The sequence below is a fragment of the Salmo trutta genome, chromosome 18, assembly GCF_901001165.1.
Source record: "Salmo trutta chromosome 18, fSalTru1.1, whole genome shotgun sequence".
Taxonomy (NCBI): Eukaryota; Metazoa; Chordata; class Actinopteri; order Salmoniformes; family Salmonidae; genus Salmo; species Salmo trutta.
In genome coordinates, this window is record NC_042974.1 from 38,451,385 (window position 1) to 38,474,993 (window position 23,609).

Sequence of the window (23,609 nt, forward strand, 5' to 3'; positions counted from 1 at the left end):
TGTGAAAGCAAAACCAATATAACTGGAGAAACACGCACATGCGATAGGCTGGGTTTGAACCCGGGTCGTCTGCACATCAAAATACTGGTTTGTTAGCCCAAGCGCCATTGTGGTTCACTGAACCAACTCTCTTACACTTCACCTTAGCTTTAGAATGTGCCTCTCCTCATCTGCACACTACAAGACTGTGTTAGCCAGCTAAACTAAAACATTGGTCTACAGGCATTATCTCTGGGAGCTAATGCAAGTCAGGTCTCAAACAAAATTGGTTCACCAGACCACCTTGGCTACAGTAACACAGACTTCCTCGATATCTCTATGAAGTTAGCTGGAAGGAGAGAGAATTATGAAAAAATCCCTCCTAAGGCTAAGGATATCCTCTGGAATTCCTCTGCCTGTTTGAGGCTTTGCATAATGTGATGCTGCTCTCTCATATCAAGTTATTTTTTTGATGAGTTTGAGGACATTTCACAATAATTTACTGAACTCAATAATACTAAATGTACACAAAGAATACTTGCCCAGAAAACCATGGTGTTCACTTATCAGTGGTGCGACCACAATCATTTCAACACTCAATTACATGAAATAACCCTGAACATGACAGCAAGTGTTACTAATGTTGATGTGTGAAATCCTGTGTAAACTTTCTGTATATGAAAAACCAATAATTATGCCTTTATTAGAAATTGTATAATCTATTCAGTACTGATAATAAAACCTTGTTCTATGCCTTATGTGTAACCACATTGTTATCCTCACCGCAATGTAGCTTTATGTTTTCCATAATGACTTAACTAGTAACTAGCTCATGGGTTGGAGTGCCACATGTTTCTATAATGATCCATTACTGCTGTACTTGTCTTTACATAGCCTACTACTTAACTTTCTGATGTTGTCCTGTTGAGTGGATTGTTATCTACAGTATGCCTATATTCTGACTATGTTTTCTCTTATTGCAAAAACTGATCTGGAGGCACAAGAAACACAACTAAAGAACACTCATAAGATGTAAGAATAAACCTGATATGGATTTTTTTTAAGATGTTCGAGCTACAGTATGATAACATTGGCTCAAAGGATAATGTTGTGTCAGAACAATTTTCAATACGGTGAGCTGAGTTCACTCACTTCTATTCTCTATTACTGCATGCCAGTACGTACCGGTCCTGTGTCGATGTTTAGATCCCGAGGCTACATGGAACCTCTACCTCTAGATGGCCTTGAATGCGGGTCCTATGATAGACTGAAGGCCTCCAGTGTCTGTGTTGTTTATCTAAGCAAAGCCAGAGTAGACAGCGTTGGCTCCAGGCTTCTGTTAACACTAGCCAGGAATGTGTTCCCTCCAAACTCCAAACAAAGGGTCCCCAACCTGTCCAGAGTATTGATCAAGCACAACACCAGGGCATTTGTCACTTTCACGTGTGCTCTCTCTTCCTCTATTTATCTTTCTCTCCTTTCTGCCTCTCTCTCTCTCTCTCCCTTTCTTTATGTGTTTGTCCCTCTTGAGACTTGAGCACAGCAAGATTAATTTCCTTTTAAGGGTTTATAACCTGTACGCCTACAATTGTATCTGTGGAGGGAAAATATTTATGTTATCGATTTAGGAAAGAATGCCATTGTGGCAGCTAATACATTCTAATATTTTTGTTTTTTTATTACAAAATGGCCAGTCGCCTCTATTTAGTATACTTCCATATCAAGTTTAATGCAAGAAATGGTCTTAAGATTTCACATTTCGCATATTTATTATAAGCCTACAGGTTTCACAATGACTTAGTCTTTCTGTAATCTACTGTTGTAATTTTGGTATTTTAGGTTTGATTTCATGTTTTTGTTCTGTCTATCCTCAGTTTCTTGGAGTTGAGCGTGTTCTTTTCAGTCAAGGCTAAGGCAGGTGAGAAGGAAGTGTCTCCCAACACGCTGTTCTCGGTGTGGCATGAGTTCTCCACTGATTTCAAAGACCTTTGGAAGAAGGAAAACAAACTGATGTTACAGGAACGGTAAGGATTGGTGTAAAATATGTTTTGCAGTCCTTTCATGTGTGTTGAGTCTATCCTATTCAATGAAAGCCACTCTTTCTTTGGGGATTGTTATACAATGTATGTTCTGACCTTCTAGAGACCTACCACAGAATGACTGTACATGTCAAAATGACATGTCTACTGCACTACTATATCCCCCTGCGCTTGAACACAATGAACATACTGTTTCACATTCACCTTCAAGCACATTACCTTGACAAGCCAAGTGAAGTCATCTGTCAGCTTAATGTGTAGATTAAAGCACCTTGACTGAGGTCAAATGTAGTACACATTGAGCTCTTCAACTCCCTTTGAAACAATAGTGAAAGGTGTGTGTTGTAACAACCACGGATGCTGTAGCAACCGAACACCATTAATCCCAGTATGCAGTAGATGTAGATGTAGTAGACGTAATCATTTCGTAGCAGGGAGAAGCATAAGATAAACTAACATTTTGCTTCCTACAGAAGTTAAAGATGGAATCTGCAGTAGGGGAAACAGCGCCACTGTCCGCCCTACCGCCATTGTTATGGTTTTATTTTGTTGGCGAAGTGGAGGTGTACTGCAACAAAAAATTGCAGTACATATTCTGCTGTTCTGTCCCGTGTGCAATGATGTCAGAGGGAAGAAAACAGTGTTTGTTGTTTGCAGTAACTTATTTGTTGTAATATCTCCAACGGATATGGCAGTTTCACAATTAAGGATTCCAGCTTCATATTGCTGAAAAGTTAAACCCACCCTGTTAGGTCAATATCAAGCAGAAAGTCAGGAGTTGTCATAGATGAGTGTTGAATCTTCAGTGTTGGAATGATCCCAAAACATGAGTTTCCAATAGCATGCATCACATGTTCACTATTAGATCCTATCAGAGTCATTCAAATTCATAGATAAGATGAGAGAGAAGGGTTGAAATGACCCAGATCGGTTTCTTAACCCCACTAATAAAAAGAACACATGAGTGATTCTGTTAGCTTCCAGTGGTTTGATGGGTTTAGAGATAGCATTTGAAATGCAAATTGTTTTGTTCTGCTGGATGTAGATTAGATTGTGATATGTATTTGCTCATTTACTGGATAAGTAATGAACCAAATTTGTAATCATTAACTATTTGGCCTACAGTGTACCACCGTCTCTAAAATTAAGAGCTTTAAAATGATCCCCCCCCCGACTTACTACAAAGGCATACCAAATTTGGACAAACACGCACACATATTTGAATTTACTGGCCTAGAATTGGGATGGGCAACTGGCGGGCCCCCCTTTTATAGGCCCGTGGATACATTTCTGAAGACAAAAAAAAGTATATTGAGAGTGTAATTTCAAAATTTGGTTGTGCATCAGAAGTTTTTCTCTTGTTGTCAGTCACTAACAGTCACTTAATTAGCACGTCAGCAAACATTGTTTAGATTGGTATGTTAGTCTAGCAGCCACCTATCTAAACTTGTAGTAATCATGGTCGATTTACCGACTGGGGGGCCCCCATTGATTTTGTTAGTCACTTTCAGTCAGATATCATATTAAAAACAGTTCTCTCCGCCCCATGGCAAAATGGGTAGAATTGCAGGAAATTAGTTATAAAATTGCAAAATCTCCTCTCCGCCCCATGGCAAAATGTGTAGAATGGATGGGGGCGGACAAACTAAATTTCGCTTAGGGCCCCGAAAATGCTAGGGCCGGCTGTATGTGTGGGTAAGGATGTGGGTACGCAGAACTGCGAGTAACTGCGACCCCCCCCCCATGATGAGTTTAGATTTTTTTATATTCCCCACCCCCATCAAAGTTGCTGTAGAATGTATCTTTTACCTCGTGCAGTGTGGAAAGTTGTGCCACTGAATGGTTTAGAGCTTGCACTATCGTTACAGTAGATCAGAAAGGGGTTTCTTAAAACAGTGAAACTGGTCACCCAAATCTTTCTTGTGTGTAAACAGCACAGACCCAAATCTTGCCTGGAGAAACTCATTGCTGAATTGCCTGACCTTTTACTACTGCAAACATACCCTATCTCCATTTCTAGGAGAAGATACATTTTAAATGGCTGAAACTATTGGTGTCTTTTCAGACTGAAAATGGCAGAGGTCTTCAATCAAGCCAGAGAGAAGGCCTCGTACAGCATCAAACCAAAACAGTCTTCTGCAATAGTGAGTTCTCTTTTTGTCTCTTTTGCCTTTGTCCTAACCGCTTTCTGTCTTTCTTTTGTCTTCTTGTTCCTTGTATATTTCTCCCGTTCTCACTCGTTTTGAAAATCTCTGTATAAATTTCCCCCCACCCGTCACCACTTTGAGTGCATAGGATTCACACACACATTATTTCTGTTTGAAAATGCACGGATGAATTCATTTACGTGCACCATTGTAATGTCTGTAACTCACTTTCATCTGTTTTGTGTTCCACAGAAAGCCAAACTGGGTCAGAAGATCTGAGCCAATGGACTGTATGGAAACCAGTCCTGCTTAGTGAAAACCTGCATTGTGACGATCATCAGTTTATCATACACCATAGTTCAAGAATGATACGTGATGTACAGTTGTGGTTTATGCAATAAATCATGAAATGAACTGTGACTTGAGCTTAGCTGCTAAGGTATTTAGTGTCATCAGGACTTCTCATCATCCTCTATTTTTTATTAGCTACAGCGCCTTCACTTTTTCTACATTTTGTTACAGAGTGGGATTAAAATGGATTTAACTGCCATGTTTTTGTCAATGATCTACACAAAATACTCTGTAATGTCAAAGTGGCTTTTTGTTTTGAACATTTGTAAAAGATGAATGAAAAATAAAACACTAATATCTTTATTAGATAAGTATTCACCCCCTGAGTCAATACACCTTTGGCAGTGATTACAGCTGTGAGTCTTTTTGGGTATGTTTCTAAGAGTTTTCCACACCTGAATTGTACAACATTTGCCCATTATAATTTGTTTAATTCTTCAAGCTCTGTCAAATTGGTTGTTGATTATTGCTAGACAACCATTTTCAGATCTTGACATAGATTATCCAGCAGATTTAAGTCAATACTGAAACTCGGCCACTCAAGAAGAGTCACTGTCTTCTTGGTAAGCAACACCAGTGTAGATTTGGCCTTGTGTTTTAGGTTATTGTCCTGCTGAAAGGTGAATTCATCTCCCAGTGTCTGGTGGAAAGCAGACTGAACCAGGTTTTCCTCTAGAATTTTGCATGTGCTTAGCAACATTACGTTTCTTTTTCATCCTAAAAAAACACCCCAGTCCATAACGATTACAAGCATACCCATAACATGATGCAGCCACCACTATTATTGAAAATATGGAGAGTGGTACTTAGTAATGTGTTATGTTAGGGACAATAAAACACTTTGTATTCAGGACAAAAAGTGAATTGCTTTGCCACATATTTTGCAGTTTTACTTTAGTGCCGTGTTGCAAAAAGGGTGCATGTTTTGGAATATTTTTATTCTGTACAGGCCTTCTTTTCACTGTCAATTAGGTTAGTATTATGTAGCAACTACAATGTTGTTGATCCATCCTCAGTTTTCTCCTATCACAGCCATTAAACTGTAACTGTTTTAAAGTCACCATTGGCCTCATGGTGAAATCCCTGAGCGTTTTTCTTCCTCTCTGGCAACTGAGTTAGGAAGGACGCCTGTATCTTTGTAGTGACTGTGTGTATTGATACACCATCCAAAGTCTCATTAATAACTTCACCATGCTCAAAGAGATATTGAATGTCTTTTTTTTTACCAATCTAACACAGGCGGTTGGTGGCACCTTAATTTGGGAGGACGGGCTCGTGGTAATGACTGGAGCGGAATCAGTGGAATGGTATGAAATACATCCAACACATGGTTTCCAGGTGTTTGATGCCATTCCATTTGCTCCGCTCAAGACATTATTATGAGCCGTTCTCCCCTCAGCTGCCTCCACTGCGGCATCTAGCAATAAGTGCCCTTCTTTGCTAGGCATTGGAAAACCTCCCTGGTCTTTCTGGTTGAATCTGTGTTTCAAATTCACTGCTCGACTGAGGGACCTTACAGATAATTGTATGTGTGTGACACAGAGAAGATGTAATCATTCAAAAATCATGTTAAATACTATTATTGCACACAGGGTGAATCCATGCTACTTATTATTGAACTTGTTAAGCACATTTTTACTCCTGAACTTATTTAGGCTTACCATAACAAAGGGGTTGATTACTTATTGACTCAATACATTTCAGCTTTTCATTTTTAATTATTTTGTAAAAACATAATTCCACTTTGACATTATGCAGCGTTGTGTGTAGGCCAGTGAAAAAAAATCTCTGTTTAATACATTTTAAATTAAGGCTGTAACACAACAAAATCTGGAAAAAGTCAGGTGGTGTAAAGGCTATCTGAAGGCACTGTAAATATTGAAATAATATTATATAGTGAGTAATACTGATGTAAAATAATTGAGCAATTTTTGTATCTACGTTACATGTAAAATGATATGCAATCTGTATGTGACATATCCTGTTTGATTTGTATGTTTGAATTGCTCTCCTGATCTATGTTCTGTTGGAGCCTTGTAGAGCTGTTGGTGACTGTGTCCCCATGTCCAATAACTCCTTGGTTCCTGATAAAATACTATTCATTTAATATAAATCAGTTTGAAAGTCTTCATCTGAATACAACATAGCAACATAGCTCAAGCAGTAGGAAGCTCTCGCATCCATTTATATGGAGATGATACAGTCTTATACTCAGCTGGCCCCTCCACGGATTTTGTGTTAAACGCTCTGCAACAAAGCTTTCTCAGTGTCCAGCAAGCTTTCTCTGCCCTTAATCTTGTTCTGAAGACCTCCAAAACAAAGGTCATGTGGTTTGGTAAGAAGAATGCCCCTCTTCCCACCGTTGTGATTACTACCTCTGAGGGTTTAGAGCTTGAGGTAGTCACCTCATACAAGTACTTGGGAGTATGGCTAGACGGTACACTGTCCTTCTCTCAGCACATATCAAAGCTGCAGGCTAAGGTTAAATCTAGACTTGGTTTCCTCTATCGTAATCGCTCCTCTTTCACCCCAGCTGCCAAACTAACCCTGAATCAGATGACCATCCTACCGATGCTAGATTACGGAGACGTAATTTATAAATCGGTAGGTAAGGGTGCTCTCGAGCAACTAGATGTTCTTTACCAGTCGGCCATCAGATTTGCCACCAATGTTCTTTATAGTACACATCACTGCACTCTACACTCCTCTGTAAACTGGTCGTCTCTGTATACCTGTCGCAAGACCCACTGGTTGATGCTTATTTATAAAACCCTCTTAGGCCTCACTCCCCCCTATCTGAGATACCTACTGCAGCCCTCATCCTCCACATACACACCCGTTCTGCCAGTCACATTCTTTCTTTGGTCCCCCAAAGCACACACATCCCTGGGTCGCTCGTCTTTTCAATTCGCTGGAGCTAGCGACTGGAACGAGCTGCAAAAAACACTCAAACTGGACCGTTTTATCGCCATTTCTTCATTCAAAGACTCAATCATGGACACTCTTACTGCTTTGCGTGATGTATTGCTGTCTCTACCTTCTTGCCTTTTGTGCTGTTGTCTATGCCCAAAAATGTTTGTACCATGTTTTGTGCTTCTACCATGTTGTGCTGCTGCCATGTTGTGTTGCTACCATGTTGTTGTCTTCTTGTGTTTTCATGTGTTGCTGCCATGCTATGTTGTTGTCTTAGGTCTCTCTTCATGTAGTGTTGTGGTGTCTCTCTTGTCGTGATGTGTGTTTTGTCCTATATTTTTATTTAATTTTTTATCCCAGCCCCCGCAAAAGGAGGCCTTTTGCCTTCTGGTAAATAAGAATTTGTTCTTAACTGACTTACATAGTTATATAAATGAAAATAAAAAATCAAATGTAAAGTTGTTGAGCCTATTCTTATCAACCATCGTTAGTCAACCAGATCCTTCAATGCCACCACATTGTTTGCATTCAGACCACACAGATGTTTCACATGAAATAGATTGTATATATATTTATAGTGTCTTATTTTTTGACATACACTTATATAGTACCACAGTTATACATAATATAATAATATAATTTCTTTACTGGTTAGCTTGATGTTTGTCTGAATTATTTCCCAGGCGGCTCTTGAATCCAAAGGCAGATACTTAGACAGGCTAGGGGGCTTTCTCTCAGTCCGTAGCCTTATTGGCTGGAGAGTTCCCCCAGGTAAACCCAGTAAAACATGACACAGCCAGCTTAAGAGCTCCACTTTCAGTCTAGAACTTGGTGCTGTGTTTGTGGTTTTATATGTATGTTCCTTCTAGAGCCAACAGCCAGATGAAAGGGGCCATCAGTCCATGGCCCTAGGTAAGGTAATATCACAACCTGTATGAGTTTATGGAGAGTCGAAGGACCCAGTTCTTTCATATGATTGACTGTGTTGAACTGAAGCATGTCTGTGCTTCAGTTGGTGTTGTGCTATGAATCCATCCATTTATGTCTGCACATTGTAGTTTTCACCATAGCTGTCCATATAGTCAAAGGTCTCATAGCTGGGCCACTCTGTACTATCAGTACTTGTCAGGTTCATTTTGTGTGACCAATTAATGTGATTATGCAGAATAATCCAATATAAGGGAGAAGTACTAGCTTGTCCCCTGTCATATCTACGCTATTCATGTTCATGTTAATGTTCACTTTCACTGTCACATTAGTATCCATGGTGACTGTCATGGTATGGTTCCAAAGAACTCCTCACAGTTTCCCGTTACCAGTCACGTCCACCGACATACAGCGACACTGTTTGACACGTTGTACCTTGCGATGGCGAAAGGTAGGTTGCAGGCCCGGACAGTCCAGCTGAACAGTGAGCTGGGTAAAGCGGTGCGGCCTGCAGAAGGAACAGGACTGGAAGGGCTCCTGGACCTTGTTGTGGTTTTTCCGGCTGGACCCTGGCCCTCGATTTGAGCTGGGGCCCATGAGGTGGGGGATGTAGAAGGAGTTACACTGGCCGTAGCAGAAGCGGTTGACCACCGTACGACTTCGGCAGCCCTCCTCGCTCACCGTCTGGCGGAGGGGTTGCGTCTTGCACCAGTCACGTCGGAGGTACCGGCGCTCGGTGACCACCAGGGCCTCCCGACTTGACGAAAGGACTTCGGGTTTCCGCGGCAACAGGCGCTGACGATCTGACAGGTTGCCTTTGGTCTTGAAAGGTGAGGGGATGGAGCCTTGGGGGCGGGGCTTCCTTGTTTCTGTGGCTACGCAGAGTACCCCAGACAGTAGGACTGGAAGAGTGATTCTCCAAAACATTCTGGGAAAGAGAAGACAGAAAGGTTAGTAACAATGCTACTAAACCAAGATTGAGCCTTGTACCTTTACAGTATAAGCAGTGAATGTACCGTGAGTAGTATCTATTGGTTTAAGAATGTAGCGAGGTTAGGTCTACTAGGTATCTATCAATCCTTAAGCTATTCCAGTGTAATAGCACTCCGTCAGTGTGTGTATGTTTTGGTGTTTAGCCTATGTATGTGTGTGAACGTGCCCTTTTCAGTCTAGCCTTTCAGGCATCATTGAGGAAATCAATCTATCATCTGCAACTCCATTTGTCAATGTCTCTTTGTCATTACTTGTATGTGCTTTCTCCTCAGCTACAGAACTTTATCCAAAAATAAACACTGGATAAAATAATTAGGCGTTATTAATAAAATAATTAGGCGATGCTTACTCTAGTTATAAACTATGCCGCAGATATGTAAACATGCATTAGCAGGCCAATCTTAATGCTATTAGGGGAGTGAAACAGTACCCTGTGGGTCCAGATCCCCACTCTATGACTAAGCCCTATAGAGCACAATGATCTGAGAGTGACCTAGCAAGTCTCTGTCTCTCTCCACACTGCCGACTGACAGATGTGAGACTGAGATGAAACCCTCCGTAAACACACACACACACACAGACATACATATACACACACAAAACAACATACATACACAACCACACACACAATTCACAATGTCATCTGAAAAGTTCTTTAGAATTTGACTTTCTGATTTGTGTTGAGAAAAGTATGCTTTAAGTTGAATATCTTTGTTGGGACTCAGAGGATTACTGGTATGTACGTATCTGTACATAACTGTCAGTGTTAATGCCAGTACAATTTGTCAATCACTCAAGAATCTTTGCAACAGATGTTGTTCTTGAATTGCATATATAGTATAAAGTAACAATTCTGAATGTGGACCAAAACGCCCCAAGGTCATTGGCCGTTCCTATTCCCTATAAGACTTTTACATCCCTTCTCAATTTCCTGGACTTGCAGACATTTTGACGGGGGACAATGACTTTATCATAATCCACTTTGGGTTTCTGTCTCTGTTTAGTTTCTGCTCTTGACCCTGGGTCATGGCGCTCTACCCTGTTAAGCTCTCTCAGTCTCAATGAAACCGTTCTAATGTTCACAGTAATCTATTGAGCAGCTGGGTCTACTGGGGCTTTGACCAGATAGTAATTAAGTATGGCACAGTATACCCAGGAACCATGAGGCTGGTGGAGGGCTAGGTACAGTATACCCAGGAACCATGAGGCTGGTGGAGGGCTAGGTACAGTATACCCAGGAACCATGAGGCTGGTGGAGGGCTAGGTACAGTATACCCAGGAACCATGAGGCTGGTGGAGGGCTAGGTACAGTATACCTAAGAACCATGAGGCTGGTGGAGGGCTAGGTACAGTATACCCAGGAACCATGAGGCTGGTGGAGGGCTAGGTACAGTATACCCAGGAACCATGAGGCTGGTGGAGGGCTAGGTACAGTATACCCAGGAACCATGAGGCTGGTGGAGGGCTAGGTACAGTATACCCAGGAACCATGAGGCTGGTGGAGGGCTAGGTACTGGTATACCCAGGAACCATGAGGCTGGTGGAGGGCTAGGTACAGTATACCCAGGAACCATGAGGCTGGTGGAGGGCTAGGTACAGTATACCTAGGAACCATGAGGCTGGTGGAAGGCTAGGTACAGTATACCTAGGAACCATGAGGCTGGTGGAGGGCTAGGTACAGTATACCCAGGAACTATGAGGCTGGTGGAGGGCTAGGTACAGTATACCCAGGAACCATGAGGCTGGTGGAGGGCTAGGTACAGTATACCCAGGAACCATGAGGCTGGTGGAAGGCTAGGTACAGTATACCCAGGAACTATGAGGCTGGTGGAGAGCTAGGTACAGTATACCTAGGAACCATGAGGCTGGTGGAGAGCTAGGTACAGTATACCCAGGAACCATGAGGCTGGTGGAGGGCTAGGTACAGTATACCCAGGAACCATGAGGCTGGTGGAGGGCTAGGTACAGTATACCCAGGAACCATGAGGCTGGTGGAGGGCTAGGTACAGTATACCCAGGAACCATGAGGCTGGTGGAGGGCTAGGTACAGTATACCCAGGAACCAGGATGGTAGTGGCAGGTTTAGAGAAGACTGAATGAAAGGTGTATTGTGGATAATGGTGGTCATGAGAAGGACAAGGGAAGTCAAACCTCACCTCTTCAGTGTCATCCAGAGAAGAATGCTTTTTTTAACGTAATTTATGCGTTGATGTCAGTAAGATATTTACGCACGACTGAGTCTGGCTCAATTCTAGCATGAAGACAAACCTCTTACATACACATACACACTCGACCACACAGTGTCAAACCTAATCATGACTTTTCCTTCTGTCCCCACTGCATCTCATTGTCTTGACCCCCATCCATAATTCTGTAATTTATTCACCAGTTAAACAAATGCAATTTGCCCTAAAAATGTTGAGTGAATATGATCATAATGTATGAACTCAGTCCTGGAAGGTGTTGTCACTCTATGTCCCCTTCATTAGTTAAAACTATCCCAGGTCTGGTGAGTTACAAGGCCCTGGGGGTTGGAGGGATATCCCAACTGTGTACACAGCAGATGACATATGTTATACAGTCGCTGCTTCAGTCCCTCTCCCACTTCCAAACTTTGCCTATGTATGATACAGCCGACCCCTGCCAGCTATCGTCATCATTCTCCCAGCTAGACAAATTGTGGTTTGGAAGTTGGGGTGGAAGTAGGGGGGTTAATGATAGTGTACAGATAGACTGTTGGAAAACAAAACAAACTCTTTAGCCCTGACTTTAGTACTTGAGGCCTCCCTCATCCACCCCCCTGACTCTCTCTCTCTCTTACTAATCATCATGGAGACTGAGCCGGAGGGAGACTATTGCTTTTGTTTTATCAGTGAGACAGAGCTAAACTGGACCACGCTATTATTGCACAATTACAAATACTAGGGTCTATATGCTTGAATGAACAGTCTCAGTCCTCGGGTCTACAAATACTGGACTCCAAAAACAAAACTGGGATAGCCATCTCCCAGAGTAAGAATTGCCAATGGCAACGTGAGCTTTACTGACTCCAGTGGGCAGCAACACTTGGATGGACATTCCGTCTGCACCACAGTACCCAGTTCCTTTATTGGAGCAGATCAACCATGTCAGGTCAAAGGTCCTTCAATAATCCAATCCGCTAATTATTCCGTCAATAAGTTCAAAGCAGTACCTTACACATGGGCCCTGAAATAAAGTGCTACCAATGACAAGAACCGGCCTAAAAAGACAGGCCAAAACAAAGCCTGAGCCAGACTATAATTATAGCTAGGTGCGCCAGGAAGTTTCATAGACAGATAACTCACGTCAATTATTGTATTCAATTCAACAGGCCAAAGCTCACACACAGAAAACAAAAGTCTGTGTTTTTACATGAAAGCAATTACATTAGGGGCAAGCATGTCATTATCTTAATTTGTGGCTTGTATTTCCCAAAACTGGCCTCTTCCGGCTCATTAAAAGTGAAAACGTTCATTTTGAAGAACTTTGGGTGAATGTGTCGAATGCCAACATGCCATGAGGGGGCCCTGAGCTGTTTGGACAGCCATTTGTCACCACAATCCATCTTCATAATTTCTACCAGCTGAGAGATGCTATACTGGTCTATTACAGTTAGGAGAGGCACTTTGGACTCCATCACCCTCAGTATTGGTGGAGATATTTACCCTGCTCTGGACAGTACACACACACACAAACACACAGAATGAGAACAACATATTGTAGCGAACAGCAGGGCAGAGAAGTGAACCCGGGTCGCTGGCGTGGTGCGAAAGACAAACCACCAGAGGCATTGCACCAATAGGCCTTGACCCACATTGTGGGAATTGTAATGTGGCTCATATAGCGAGGATCGCTACAATATCATTGAAAGGGTGTTCCCCACCCAGAGGGAATTAATCACGGCCTAACATAACCAACCCTAAATTGGAGCTGAACACATAATGACAGGCCTGTACAGTCCCTACCAGTGTCTGTTTGGATAACTTAAATCTGTCAAGTGAGCACAGGAGGTTGGTGGCACCTTAATTGGGGAGGATGGGTTCGTGGTAATGGCTGGAGCGGAATAGGTGGAATAGAATCAAATACATCTCAAACATGTTTTGATGCCATTCCATTTGCTCCGTTCCAGTCATTATTATGAGCCATCCTCCCCTAAGCAGCCTCCACTGCATGTGAGAAAAACAGTGTTAAAAAATATACTGATTACTAGTCTAGAGAGGGTGGTGTTTGAATAAATTAAACTTGGGAGATTCAGTGAGAATCAATTGCTCTACTCCAACAAGGCAAGGCATTGTTTAAATATTACAAATAGAGAGTATGTTTGGAAATGTATATTTAACATGCATTTTAAATCTGGTTGTTTGGATCCTGGATACTGATTGGACAAGCAGCGTTCCCAAACCGTGCTGTATTGGAAGTTACAGTCACACTATGGCTGCTAACAGTTCCATCTGAAAATGATCACTGCATCTCTATAAGAATATCATGTTCAGGTTGCTGTCTGAATCATCTCTTGTATTTATCACTAGTTTGGTAGAGCAGGGTTAATATAAGTCTTGCTGTCTGCCTGTCCAACATCTAAAACAATGTTTCTCTTTAGAATTTCTATCTCTCTAGCTACAATACATAGAGTAAACAGTGCCCAGACTAAACAAGACAACTTCTTATGAACCAGGTGAAATCACGTATCAATGTCATTATAATGGATATATCCAAGTAAATGCCAATAGAAAAAAAGCTCAAACAAACAAAATATACAGCTAACGTCAGTGTACTATCACTCCGGGTTCAATGTTTGACCTGAATGAGTTAGGTGAAGTTGGCTTGCTAGCTAAAACATGACAATAACGTTATCCAGCCTGCACAGCAAACATTTTGTTTAGAGCTGATGACCAGGACTTTTGCATAGCAACTATGCAAAAATAATTTGTAGCAACATGACCAAAATAACTAACAATCAGATTTTTGTCTGGACTATATCTTCTCGTGGAAGAATGAAATTATATGAATTTACTTATCAAAATGACATTTTAATGAAAATATGTAATTCATTGTTATTTGTATATGTTGGTAACAGTTTTATAAAAGCAATAAGGCACGAGAGGCAGTGCTGCATCATGAATGAATTAAGCAATAAAGCTTGTGCTGTATCATGAATATTGCATCGGGCCAAACGCCATTTACCTGTGACTGTATTCATGATACAGCACTGCCTGTTGTGCCTTATTGCTTAATTAACAAAGAGCTTGTTGGATTAAATTGGATATAATAAGAGTGTGGGAAGGGTTTATATCAGGACAAAGATGTGTGTCTTGCCTAAAAATCCTCCTCGGAATTGACATTTCAGCCATTTAGCAGATGCTCTTATCCAGAACTTACAGTAGTGAGTGGATACATCTTCACACTGGTCCCCCATGGGAGTCAAACCCACAACCCTAGTGTTGCAAGCACCATGCTCTACCAACTGAGCCACATGGGAATCAGAGTCTTTGATGCAAGGTGTAGCAGTAACCAGAGTGGTGAGTCAGATCAGAAGCCATGCTCGCTACTCACACAACATTCACTCATGTCACACACATAATTAATGTCTCTCACATATTCACACTCTCTCCAATAGGCACATGCACACTGATGGATTTACACTTTGACACAAAGTTACATTCTCACCTTAATGCTACCACACCTCTCACACCTACCCACATCAAATCATTGCTTACTAATAGTCTTTCATTCATTAGCCAAATCAGCAATCACCCACACACCCATTAACTCACTGACAGCTCTCACTCCCATTAACATTCAGGGAAATGCTTCCTATGACTGAATCCCACCCTCTATACTTGTCTCTCTCCAGCCTGAATAACTGACCAGCCACCAAGGACCACTGCATGTCCTGAAGGAGAAAGTCAGTGTCTGTACCTCTTGCCACAGTGTCCCGGGACAGTGGGGTGATCCTGTCTCCGTTAGGGGTAGCTGTCCACCCTTACCAGTCCTGGAGAGTGAATCCTGGTGTTGGTTTCCATGGGAACAACAGTGGTTGCTGAGGTGGGATTGTCAGTTGAGTGTCCCAAGGTCTGTGGTCCTGTTTCTCTCCACTGAGTCTGTATTTTTGAGTTTATTAATAATCCATGTCTATCTCATATCCATCTCAAATATATATTATCTAATAATATATGTAATTATCTCTTTCTCCTTTCTCTGTAATCTTTCTTTCCAAGCCAATGGGTTTCTATGTCTGTGTATCCTAGTTCTGTGTCTGTAGGTCTGTGCGTCTCTGTATGTCTCCTGCTGGGTTTGGACTCTCACTTCTGCTTCCTCCTAGACATAGACGGGGGCTTTCTATTGGCTCTGATCACAACATGAATCAAACCAAGCCTCACCTCTCTCCTTTCCCTACCTCTTTTTCTCAATACTTATCCCCCCTCCTCTTTCCACAAACATTCTCACTGCTGACTCTCCAGTCTTGAAATCCCCTGTCAGTCTTTTGCTCTCTCCCTCCCGGTTCCCTTCTTCCCTCTATTACTCCCTCTCTTAGTCTGATACCCCAAATCCCTCTTGCTCTCCCACCATCGCCCCTTTACGCAATTTCCTCTCTGGCTTACCCTTCGTCTCTACCTCACTTTCATACTCATCTCTCTCTCTCTTTCCATCTATCCACCTTTCTTCTCACCTGAACATGAGGTGGGTTTAATGATTAGGGGTGTTCCAGTGCCACTGGAAATCCTTCAATACAGAGCTCTCTTTGGGTGTGTGAAATCACATAATCCATAAATCATTCTTACTCCTGCCTACTCATACGTCGACAGGACCCTTTGAAATTGCCATTCCCATTCCTTTGGTTTAGGCATACAGAAGTAAGACAATTATGTGCGTGGTTCTGATTTCTGACCACTGGAACTAAGACAAAAAACACTGTCTGTCATTCACCATCAAAGATCTGAAACGTCTACAAAAAAAATAAAACGTCAGACTCGCCGAACAATAACTATTTCATCATACCAGTAGAGAATGGCACGACACTGCAGCAGCAGAATTCAGGCCTCGGTCTTTGTCCATACTTTGACTAATGTCTTTAGTCATGGTTTCTCATTGCTTAAATAGACTGAGTGGCCTAAAATATACTCAGTGGCCTAAAGGTTATGGTTCGTGAAACTCTGAATATGGTATTAGAATTAAGCCTTACTTTTTGTACAGTATAGGAAATGTCTACATTTTTGACAAGTAACACATATGAACAAAATCAAGCAAAGTATTATTTGCTGTAATCATAAAACGTATTCCCTTAAGTTATAGTAAATTAATAGAAAATGAGCTACTGCTCTGTTAAATCTACCACCATCTAGCTGTAACAACTAAAACTGCAGATGACAGAGCAGAGAGAAATTAATAATGATCTATTACAACGACCCCAGATCAGTATGTCCATCTACTCTTTGCTGGCCAGTACAAAATGTATTGATTCATTACCAGGACAGTAAAAACAGATAAAGGGACAACTTTAATACATTTTTAAGTGTCTTTAAATATGGTATAAAAATAAATGCAGGAGAGAGTAACAAAGAATTACGTTTTACATAAGACAGAAAACACCTTTTCTTACAGCTCAAATGTGACTTTACAAGTGTAATGAAAACTGTGCTAACTATTGTAGTGCAATAAAATCAATGCAAAATGAACATAATAATTTACATTTATGCATACCGCACAACACTTCCCTTAGCGTGACCAAAGTATCTGTGATTACAGATCGAGTACTGTATAGTGATGATATTTTGAATAGATTTTACTGTTAACCTAACGTTTCCTTCATTTTTTATTTCTGACATTATTAGCTCAGCTGGAGAGGGACATACGTGTCCATCAGATATGGTGTAAGTAACTGGACACTGACTTTCTGTAAAGGCATTATCCAGCCCCAATATTTGTAAAAGTCTCCAAATGCCTCTCCTTTCCAATAGTAGACATAGATCAGGTAAAATAAATAACAAGTCTTCTCCTTGGACATGCAACATCTGATGTACTGTCCAGCTCATCGTCTGAGTGGAAAGCAAACGGCGATGACATAGAAATGATATGGTCCTCCTCTATATCCGAGAGTGGCTATGTTTTAGCATGATGGCACAAGACTGGTCAGCCTCTTTGATGTGAGGGATTTCCCCTGTCAGAAGAAGAGGAGAATAGGGATTGAGAAAGAGAATGAGAGGATAAGATACAGTAGAAAATGTAATCATAGATCCATCCTGACACCATCCTGTAATCTAGCGTGTGGAAAAGTCATACTGTATGTCAGCAGAGGGTGTGAGAGTTCTACCAGTATGGAATATGGAAGTGTGTGTGAGGTAATGTCTGGGTTATACTGACATCCTATGGGCATCAAGTGTACAACTTCATATTGCATCATACTGTATTATGTGATGTCAGACATGTCAGACATGCTGTAGGTTCCTGAATTTGAGTAAAGTTCATTCAATTAATACAGTTTACATCAAGAGCTATCAAGAGCTTTATTAATGCACTAATGTGAGGGAAAACACAGGATGACAGTAAGTGAGGTGAGCAACCACATGCAATTTACTGTAACACTCGGCACTGAGCTTTGGCATTATTACCTGGAAGCAAAATCCTTCAAAACAAGTTCTTACTTTTCTGTGGGGACAAGGAGAGAACACAGAATGAGGGAGGACATTTTGGCAGGTTGGTTTCAGAGGCCAAAATGTGAGACATGCAGGAGAGGTCACATGCCTCTGTCCTGAAACAGCTCAGCTGACTCATCTAACTCTCAGAAGAGTTAACTCATGAAATGCAGCATTCTGTAGCAAACTACATTAATAAAACGTGATTTCACAAGAATAGACGGGTTGGTTGTTCACCACAAAACCGACATTTGCGCAACTATAGGGCAAAACAGACGGGGTTGGTTTAGACTGTTGACAACAAGTAAACTATGTTTAATCTCCAAATGAGCACTTGTTTGCACAATGAGCACTTTTTGTCTCTCAAATACATCGTTACAGTTGTTGGTTAGTTAGCTTCTGAATTTTTGCCATATTAGCATAGACATGGCATCAGTCAAAACACCTTAAAACAGGACATGATATCAATAACAAGATACAAGCTGAAACGAGCTACCTATGATACCCCACATGGCAGCTTCTTGTAATTTCTTCGAGCTATCTGACGATTCAGAATCATATCAATGCACGCCTTCCGGCCACAGCGATGCGCGTGCATCATTTTCGTGACTTTGTCAGCCAACCCGTCTATAAAAAAAACAATATTTATAGGTCATGTCCAAATATATAATTATGTGAAAAAGTATCTGCCCCCTTCCTGACTTCTTATTTTTTGGCACATTTGTCACACATAAATGCTTCAGATCATCAAGCTAATTTTAATATTACACAAAGATAACTGCATTTTGTGTTTACTTGGGTTAAGTGATAATGTTATTTATTAAGGGAAAAAAGCTATCCGAACCTTCCCTATGTGACAAAGTAATTGCCCCCCCTTGTTAAATCATGAATTTACTGTGGTTAATCACATTTTTTGGAAAGCTGAGTTCAATTTCACTAGCCACACCCAGGCCTGATTACTGCCAGACCTGATGAATCAAGAAATCACTTAAATAGAACCTGTCTGACAAAGTGAAGTAGGCCAAAAGATCTCAAAAAGCAAGACATCATGCCACGATCCAAAGAAATTCAGTAACAGATGAGAAACAAAGTAATTGACATCTATCAGTCTGGAAAGGGTTACAAAGCCATTCTAAAGCTTTGGGACTCCAGCGAACCACGGTGAGAGACATTATCCACAAATGGAGAAAATTTGGAACAGCGGTGAACCTTCAAAGAGGTCACAAAAGAACCCAAAACAACATCTAAAGAACTGCAGGCCTCACTCGCCTCAGTTAAGGTCAGTGTTCATGACTCAACCATAAGAAAGAGACTGGGGAAAAATGGCATCCATGGCAGAGTTCCAAGGCGAAAACCACTGCTGACCAAAAAGAACATAAAGGCTTGTCTCACTTTTGGCAAAAAACATCTTGATGATCCCCAAGACTTTTGGGAAAATATTCTGTGGACTGACGAGTCAAAAGTTGAACATTTTGGAAGGTGTGCGTCCCGTTACATCCGGCGTAAAAGTAACACAGCATTCCAGAAAAAGAACATCATACCAACAGTCAAATATGGTGGTTGTGGTGTGATGGTCTGGGGCTGCTTTGCTGCTTCAGGACCTGGACGACTTGCTGTGATTGATGGAACCATGAATTCTGCTCTCTACCAAAAAATCCTTAAGGAGAACGTCCGGCTATCGGTTCATGACCTCAAGCTGAAGCGCACTTGGGTTCTGCAGCAGGACAATGATCCAAAACAAACCAGCAAGTCCACTTCTGAATGGCTTAAAAACAATGAAGGTTTTGGAGTGGCCTAGACAAAGTCCGGACTTGAATCCGATTGAGATGCTGTGGCGTGACCTTAAAAAGGTGGTTCATGCTCGGAAACCCTCCAATGTGGCTGAATTAAAACAATTCTGCAAAGAGGAGTGGGCCAAAATTCCTCCACAGCATTGTGAAAGACTCATTGCCAGTTACCGCAAATGCTTGATTGCAGTTGTTGCTGCTGAGGGTGGCACAACCAGTCATTAAGTTTAGGGGGCAATTACTTTTTCACATAGGGCCATGAAGGTTTGGATAGCTTTTTCCCTTAATAAATAAAATCATCACATAAAAACTGCATTTTGTGTTTACTTGGGTTATCTTTGTGTAATATTGAAATTTGTTTGATGATCTGAAACACTTAAGTGTGACAAATGTGCAAAGAAATAAGAAATAAGGAAGGGGGCAAATACTTTTTCACAGCACTGTACACTACCGTTCAAAAGTTTGGGGTCACTTAGAAATGTCCTTGTTTTTGAAAGAAAAGCAAATTTCTTGTCCATTAAAATAACATCAAATTGATCAGAAATACAGTGTAAACATTGTTAATGTTGTAAATGACTATTGTAGCTGGAAACGGCAGATTTTTTATGGAATATTTACATAGGCGTACAGAGGCCCATTATCGGCAACCATCACTGCTGTGTTCCAATGGCACGTTGTGTTAGCTAATCCAAGTTTATAATTTTAAAAGGCTAATTGATCATTAGAAAACCCTTTTGCAAATATGTTAGCACAGCTGAAAACTGTTGTTCTGATTAAAGAAGCAATGAAACTGTCCTTCTTTAGACTAGTGGAGTATCTGGAGCATCGATTATAGGCTCAAAACTGTCAGAAACAAAGACCTTTCTTCTGAAGTTTGTCAGTCTATTCTTGTTCTGAGAAATGAAGGCTATTTCATGCGAGAAATTGCCAAGAAACTGAAGATCTCGTACAACGCTGTGTACTACTCCCTTCAGAGAACAGCACAAACTGGCTCTAACCAGAATTGGAACACAGGAGTGATGGTTGCCGATAATGGGCCTCTGTACATCTACGTAGATATTCCATTAAAAAAATCCAGCTACAATAGTCATTTACAACATTAACCATGTCTACACTGTATTTCTGATCAATTTGATGTTATGTTATTGGACAAAAAATGTGCTTTTCTTTCAAAAACAAGGACATTTCTAAGTGACCCCAAACTTTTGAACGGTAGTGTACTTGTGCTCCTATTGCATCTAGCTCTTGAAATGTAATGGTGTCTAACTACCATTGTTGCAAAATTATTACATGTCTTATCAATCAGTTAATTATGAAATATATGAGCACTTTTCTCAAATGAAACACAATAATTCTGTTGAAAGGAACAAATCTCTTAGGGCCGGATTCAATTTGATCCACTTTAGCCGACATCCGCATAGCTGATGTTTAGATGGTGCTGGAGGTCGAACTGCTTTAGAGCTGTCAAATCCACAAGCAGCTCCTGCCATTATACACTGGAATGTGAGGTATAATTTACACCTTGATTAGGCTGATAGAATTCCTCATGATTTAGTTTAATGATTTTCAATTTGAGCGTCATTATTATTATTATTTTTGGGGGGGAATTTTTTTCTTCAATTATTAAACAACAGAACAATACAGCAAGAGTAAGTACTACAACAAAAGCTAATTCAACTCTCCCCACCCCCCAGCGACAAATTACAAGATTAAATTAGAATAGTAATAATACTAATAATGACTAAAAATGACAAATGACAAGATAGACCAACATATACACAAAGCAATACAAACAGTAAATTACAGAGAGACAATAGCTACATTGATCTACAAGCTCACTTCCACCAACCCCAATGGAAGTGTTTCCATATAGTCCAGGAAGGGTTGCCATATTTTCAGGAAGTTGTTGAATTTATTTCTTAAAGCATAGGTAATCTCCATAGGAATACTCTTATTCATTTCAGAGAGCCATCTTGTAATTGGGAGAGGGGAATCTGATTTCCATGTCAATGCAACATATTTTCTTGCAGTGACAGGGTGATTTCTGTACATTTGATGTTGAAGTTATTCCTCATCTTAGGCAGAACGTTCATCTTAATTCAGCTAATTCTCCCAAATAATGTAAGAGGCAGATCTATCCATCTATTCAAGTCATCCACCACCTTCTGACCCAAGACAATAGTTAAGCTAGTACAAATTTCTTAAGTAATTATCAACTGTGATTCCTAGATATTTGAACCACTGGACCACCTGAAGGGACCTGTTCGCTCACAGATGCTATAGTCAAAGCGAGTCAGTGGAAGTATTTAACTTTTGTCCATGTTGACTTTGTAACCTGACATAGAGCTGTATGTACCCAAAAGCGTTTGTAGTTTTGAGAGGGATCCGGTCAGGTCAGAGAGGAACAAAATAATGTTGTTTAAGAACAATGAGATCTTGTGTGTTATCTGGCCTACCTGAAAGCCCTTTATGCCAGGATCCGTTCTTATGGCCTCTGCCAGGGGTTCTATGGCTGGCACAAAAAGGAGTGGGGAAAGTGAACAGCCCTGTCTACTACCTCTAAAGAGTGGGAGTGTGGCTGACATCATGCCATTAGTGGTGATCTTAGCTTGCAGTTTATGGTATAAAGTCCTAACCCAGTTTACAAACGAAAGACAAAGTTAAATTTACCAAGGACCTTGAATAGCTATGGCCATAATAGGTATGGCCACTACAGCCTATCGAAGGCCTTTTCAGCGTCTAGAGATACTGTCATAACGGTCGTATTGAGGAGACCAAAACGCAGCGGGTATAGTGATCCTCTTCTTTATTTACTAAATAAAGTGAACACTTAAACGAAAACAATAAACGACAACCAACAGTTCTGTAAGGTAACCCAACTATACAGAAAGCAACCACCCACAAAACACAAGTGAAACAAACACAACTAAATATGGCCTCCAATTAGAGACAACAACAACCAGCTGCCTTTAATTGGAGGTCATTGCCAAAAACCAACATAGAACTAGAATAAACATAGAAATATAAAACATAGAACAAAACCCCAAAAACATCAAAACACCCAAAACAAACACCCCCTGCCACGCCCTGACCAACTACAATGACAAATAACCCCTTTTGCTGGTCAAGACGTGACAGATACTACTATACTATAATCACTACTCACACTGTGAATTACGTTGAGTAACCTGCGCAAATTATTGGTGTAGGATCTTTTCTGTATATAGCCTGTTTGATCAGTTTTAATCAGGTTTGGCAAATATTATCCTAATCTGTTAGCCAACACCTTAGAAATCGATTTATAGTCGGCATTGAGGAACAAGATCGGCCGATAGGAAGAGCATTATAGAGGATCTTTATTTTTTTATGTATAACTCTTATAATAGCCGTGGAAAAGGAGTCCGGAAGGCTCTGCGTCTCAGCAGATACCTTTAGAACATCCATCAAGAGAGGAATAAGCAAATCTTTAAACGCCCTATAAAACGATTTCTGTTTTTGTAAAGGGCCGATCTAGTTCATTTTGGTCTTCAATTGTAGACAGAAATGTGTATATCATTGCTGGTTCCGTTCCATCAGAAGTGCATAACTTAGAATAGTATTGTTTAAATGAATCGTTAATCTCTTCCAGGTTGTGAGACACTTGACTGTTCTGTGTTTCAATAGAGTTGATGGTTCTCGAATTCTCCTCAGCTTTTATCTGCCAGGCAAAGACTGTGTTTTCTGCCCCCAAAATATCTTTACCTCGTTCTAAGAATAGTCTTTTCAGTTTTGTATTCACCAATGAGTGGTAAGTTTCTTTACAGACAGATTTTTGGTGGT

The 23,609-nt window shown here is 40.9% G+C and overlaps 3 protein-coding genes across 5 annotated transcripts in view; 1 reads left to right on the forward strand and 2 right to left on the reverse strand.

Annotated features, from left to right (window-relative positions):
* The first annotated feature begins 1,475 nt into the window (after positions 1-1,475).
* Positions 1,476-4,835, forward strand: LOC115153270 (formin-2-like). Its single transcript, XM_029698535.1, has 4 exons — positions 1,476-1,555; positions 1,854-2,003; positions 4,084-4,162; positions 4,418-4,835. The coding sequence occupies exons 1-4, from the start codon at positions 1,491-1,493 to the stop codon at positions 4,442-4,444; spliced, it is 321 nt and encodes a 106-aa protein (XP_029554395.1). The 5' UTR covers positions 1,476-1,490; the 3' UTR covers positions 4,445-4,835.
* A 3,048-nt stretch (positions 4,836-7,883) lies between these two features.
* On the reverse strand, positions 7,884-16,575 carry LOC115153272 (gremlin-2-like). Of its 2 annotated transcripts, none has more exons than XM_029698537.1 (2): positions 15,358-16,575; positions 7,884-9,284 (listed from the first exon to the last, which is right to left on the reverse strand). In XM_029698537.1, exon 2 carries the CDS (start codon positions 9,281-9,283, stop codon positions 8,729-8,731), a length of 555 nt encoding a protein of 184 aa, XP_029554397.1. In that variant the 5' UTR covers position 9,284; positions 15,358-16,575; the 3' UTR covers positions 7,884-8,728. The 2 variants fall into 2 exon arrangements, with proteins under 2 accessions (XP_029554397.1, XP_029554396.1); XM_029698536.1 differs by having other exon boundaries at positions 15,290-16,575.
* A 274-nt stretch (positions 16,576-16,849) lies between these two features.
* Positions 16,850-23,609, reverse strand: part of LOC115153274 (regulator of G-protein signaling 7) — a 108,548-nt gene continuing 101,788 nt past the window's right edge. For both annotated transcript variants that reach the window (XM_029698538.1, XM_029698539.1), the window contains 2 exons: positions 17,980-18,016; positions 16,850-17,528 (listed from right to left, as the gene is read on the reverse strand). In XM_029698538.1, the coding sequence (XP_029554398.1) occupies positions 17,996-18,016 (21 nt within the window). In that variant the 3' untranslated portion in view covers positions 16,850-17,528; positions 17,980-17,995. The remainder of the gene's footprint in view (positions 17,529-17,979; positions 18,017-23,609) is intronic.

What these genes read in the sequence shown, in the direction of transcription:
- LOC115153270 (XM_029698535.1), top strand. Translation starts at nt 1,491, where the DNA reads ATGTGTTTGTCCCTCTTGAGACTTGAGCACAGCAAGATTAATTTCCTT. An exon ending in AAACTGATGTTACAGGAACG is followed by an intron (nt 2,004 to 4,083) that starts GTAAGGATTGGT and finishes GTGTCTTTTCAG; the next exon opens with ACTGAAAATGGCAGAGGTCT. An exon ending in CAAAACAGTCTTCTGCAATA is followed by an intron (nt 4,163 to 4,417) that starts GTGAGTTCTCTT and finishes TGTGTTCCACAG; the next exon opens with AAAGCCAAACTGGGTCAGAA.
- LOC115153272 (XM_029698537.1), bottom strand. Translation starts at nt 9,283, where the DNA reads ATGTTTTGGAGAATCACTCTTCCAGTCCTACTGTCTGGGGTACTCTGC.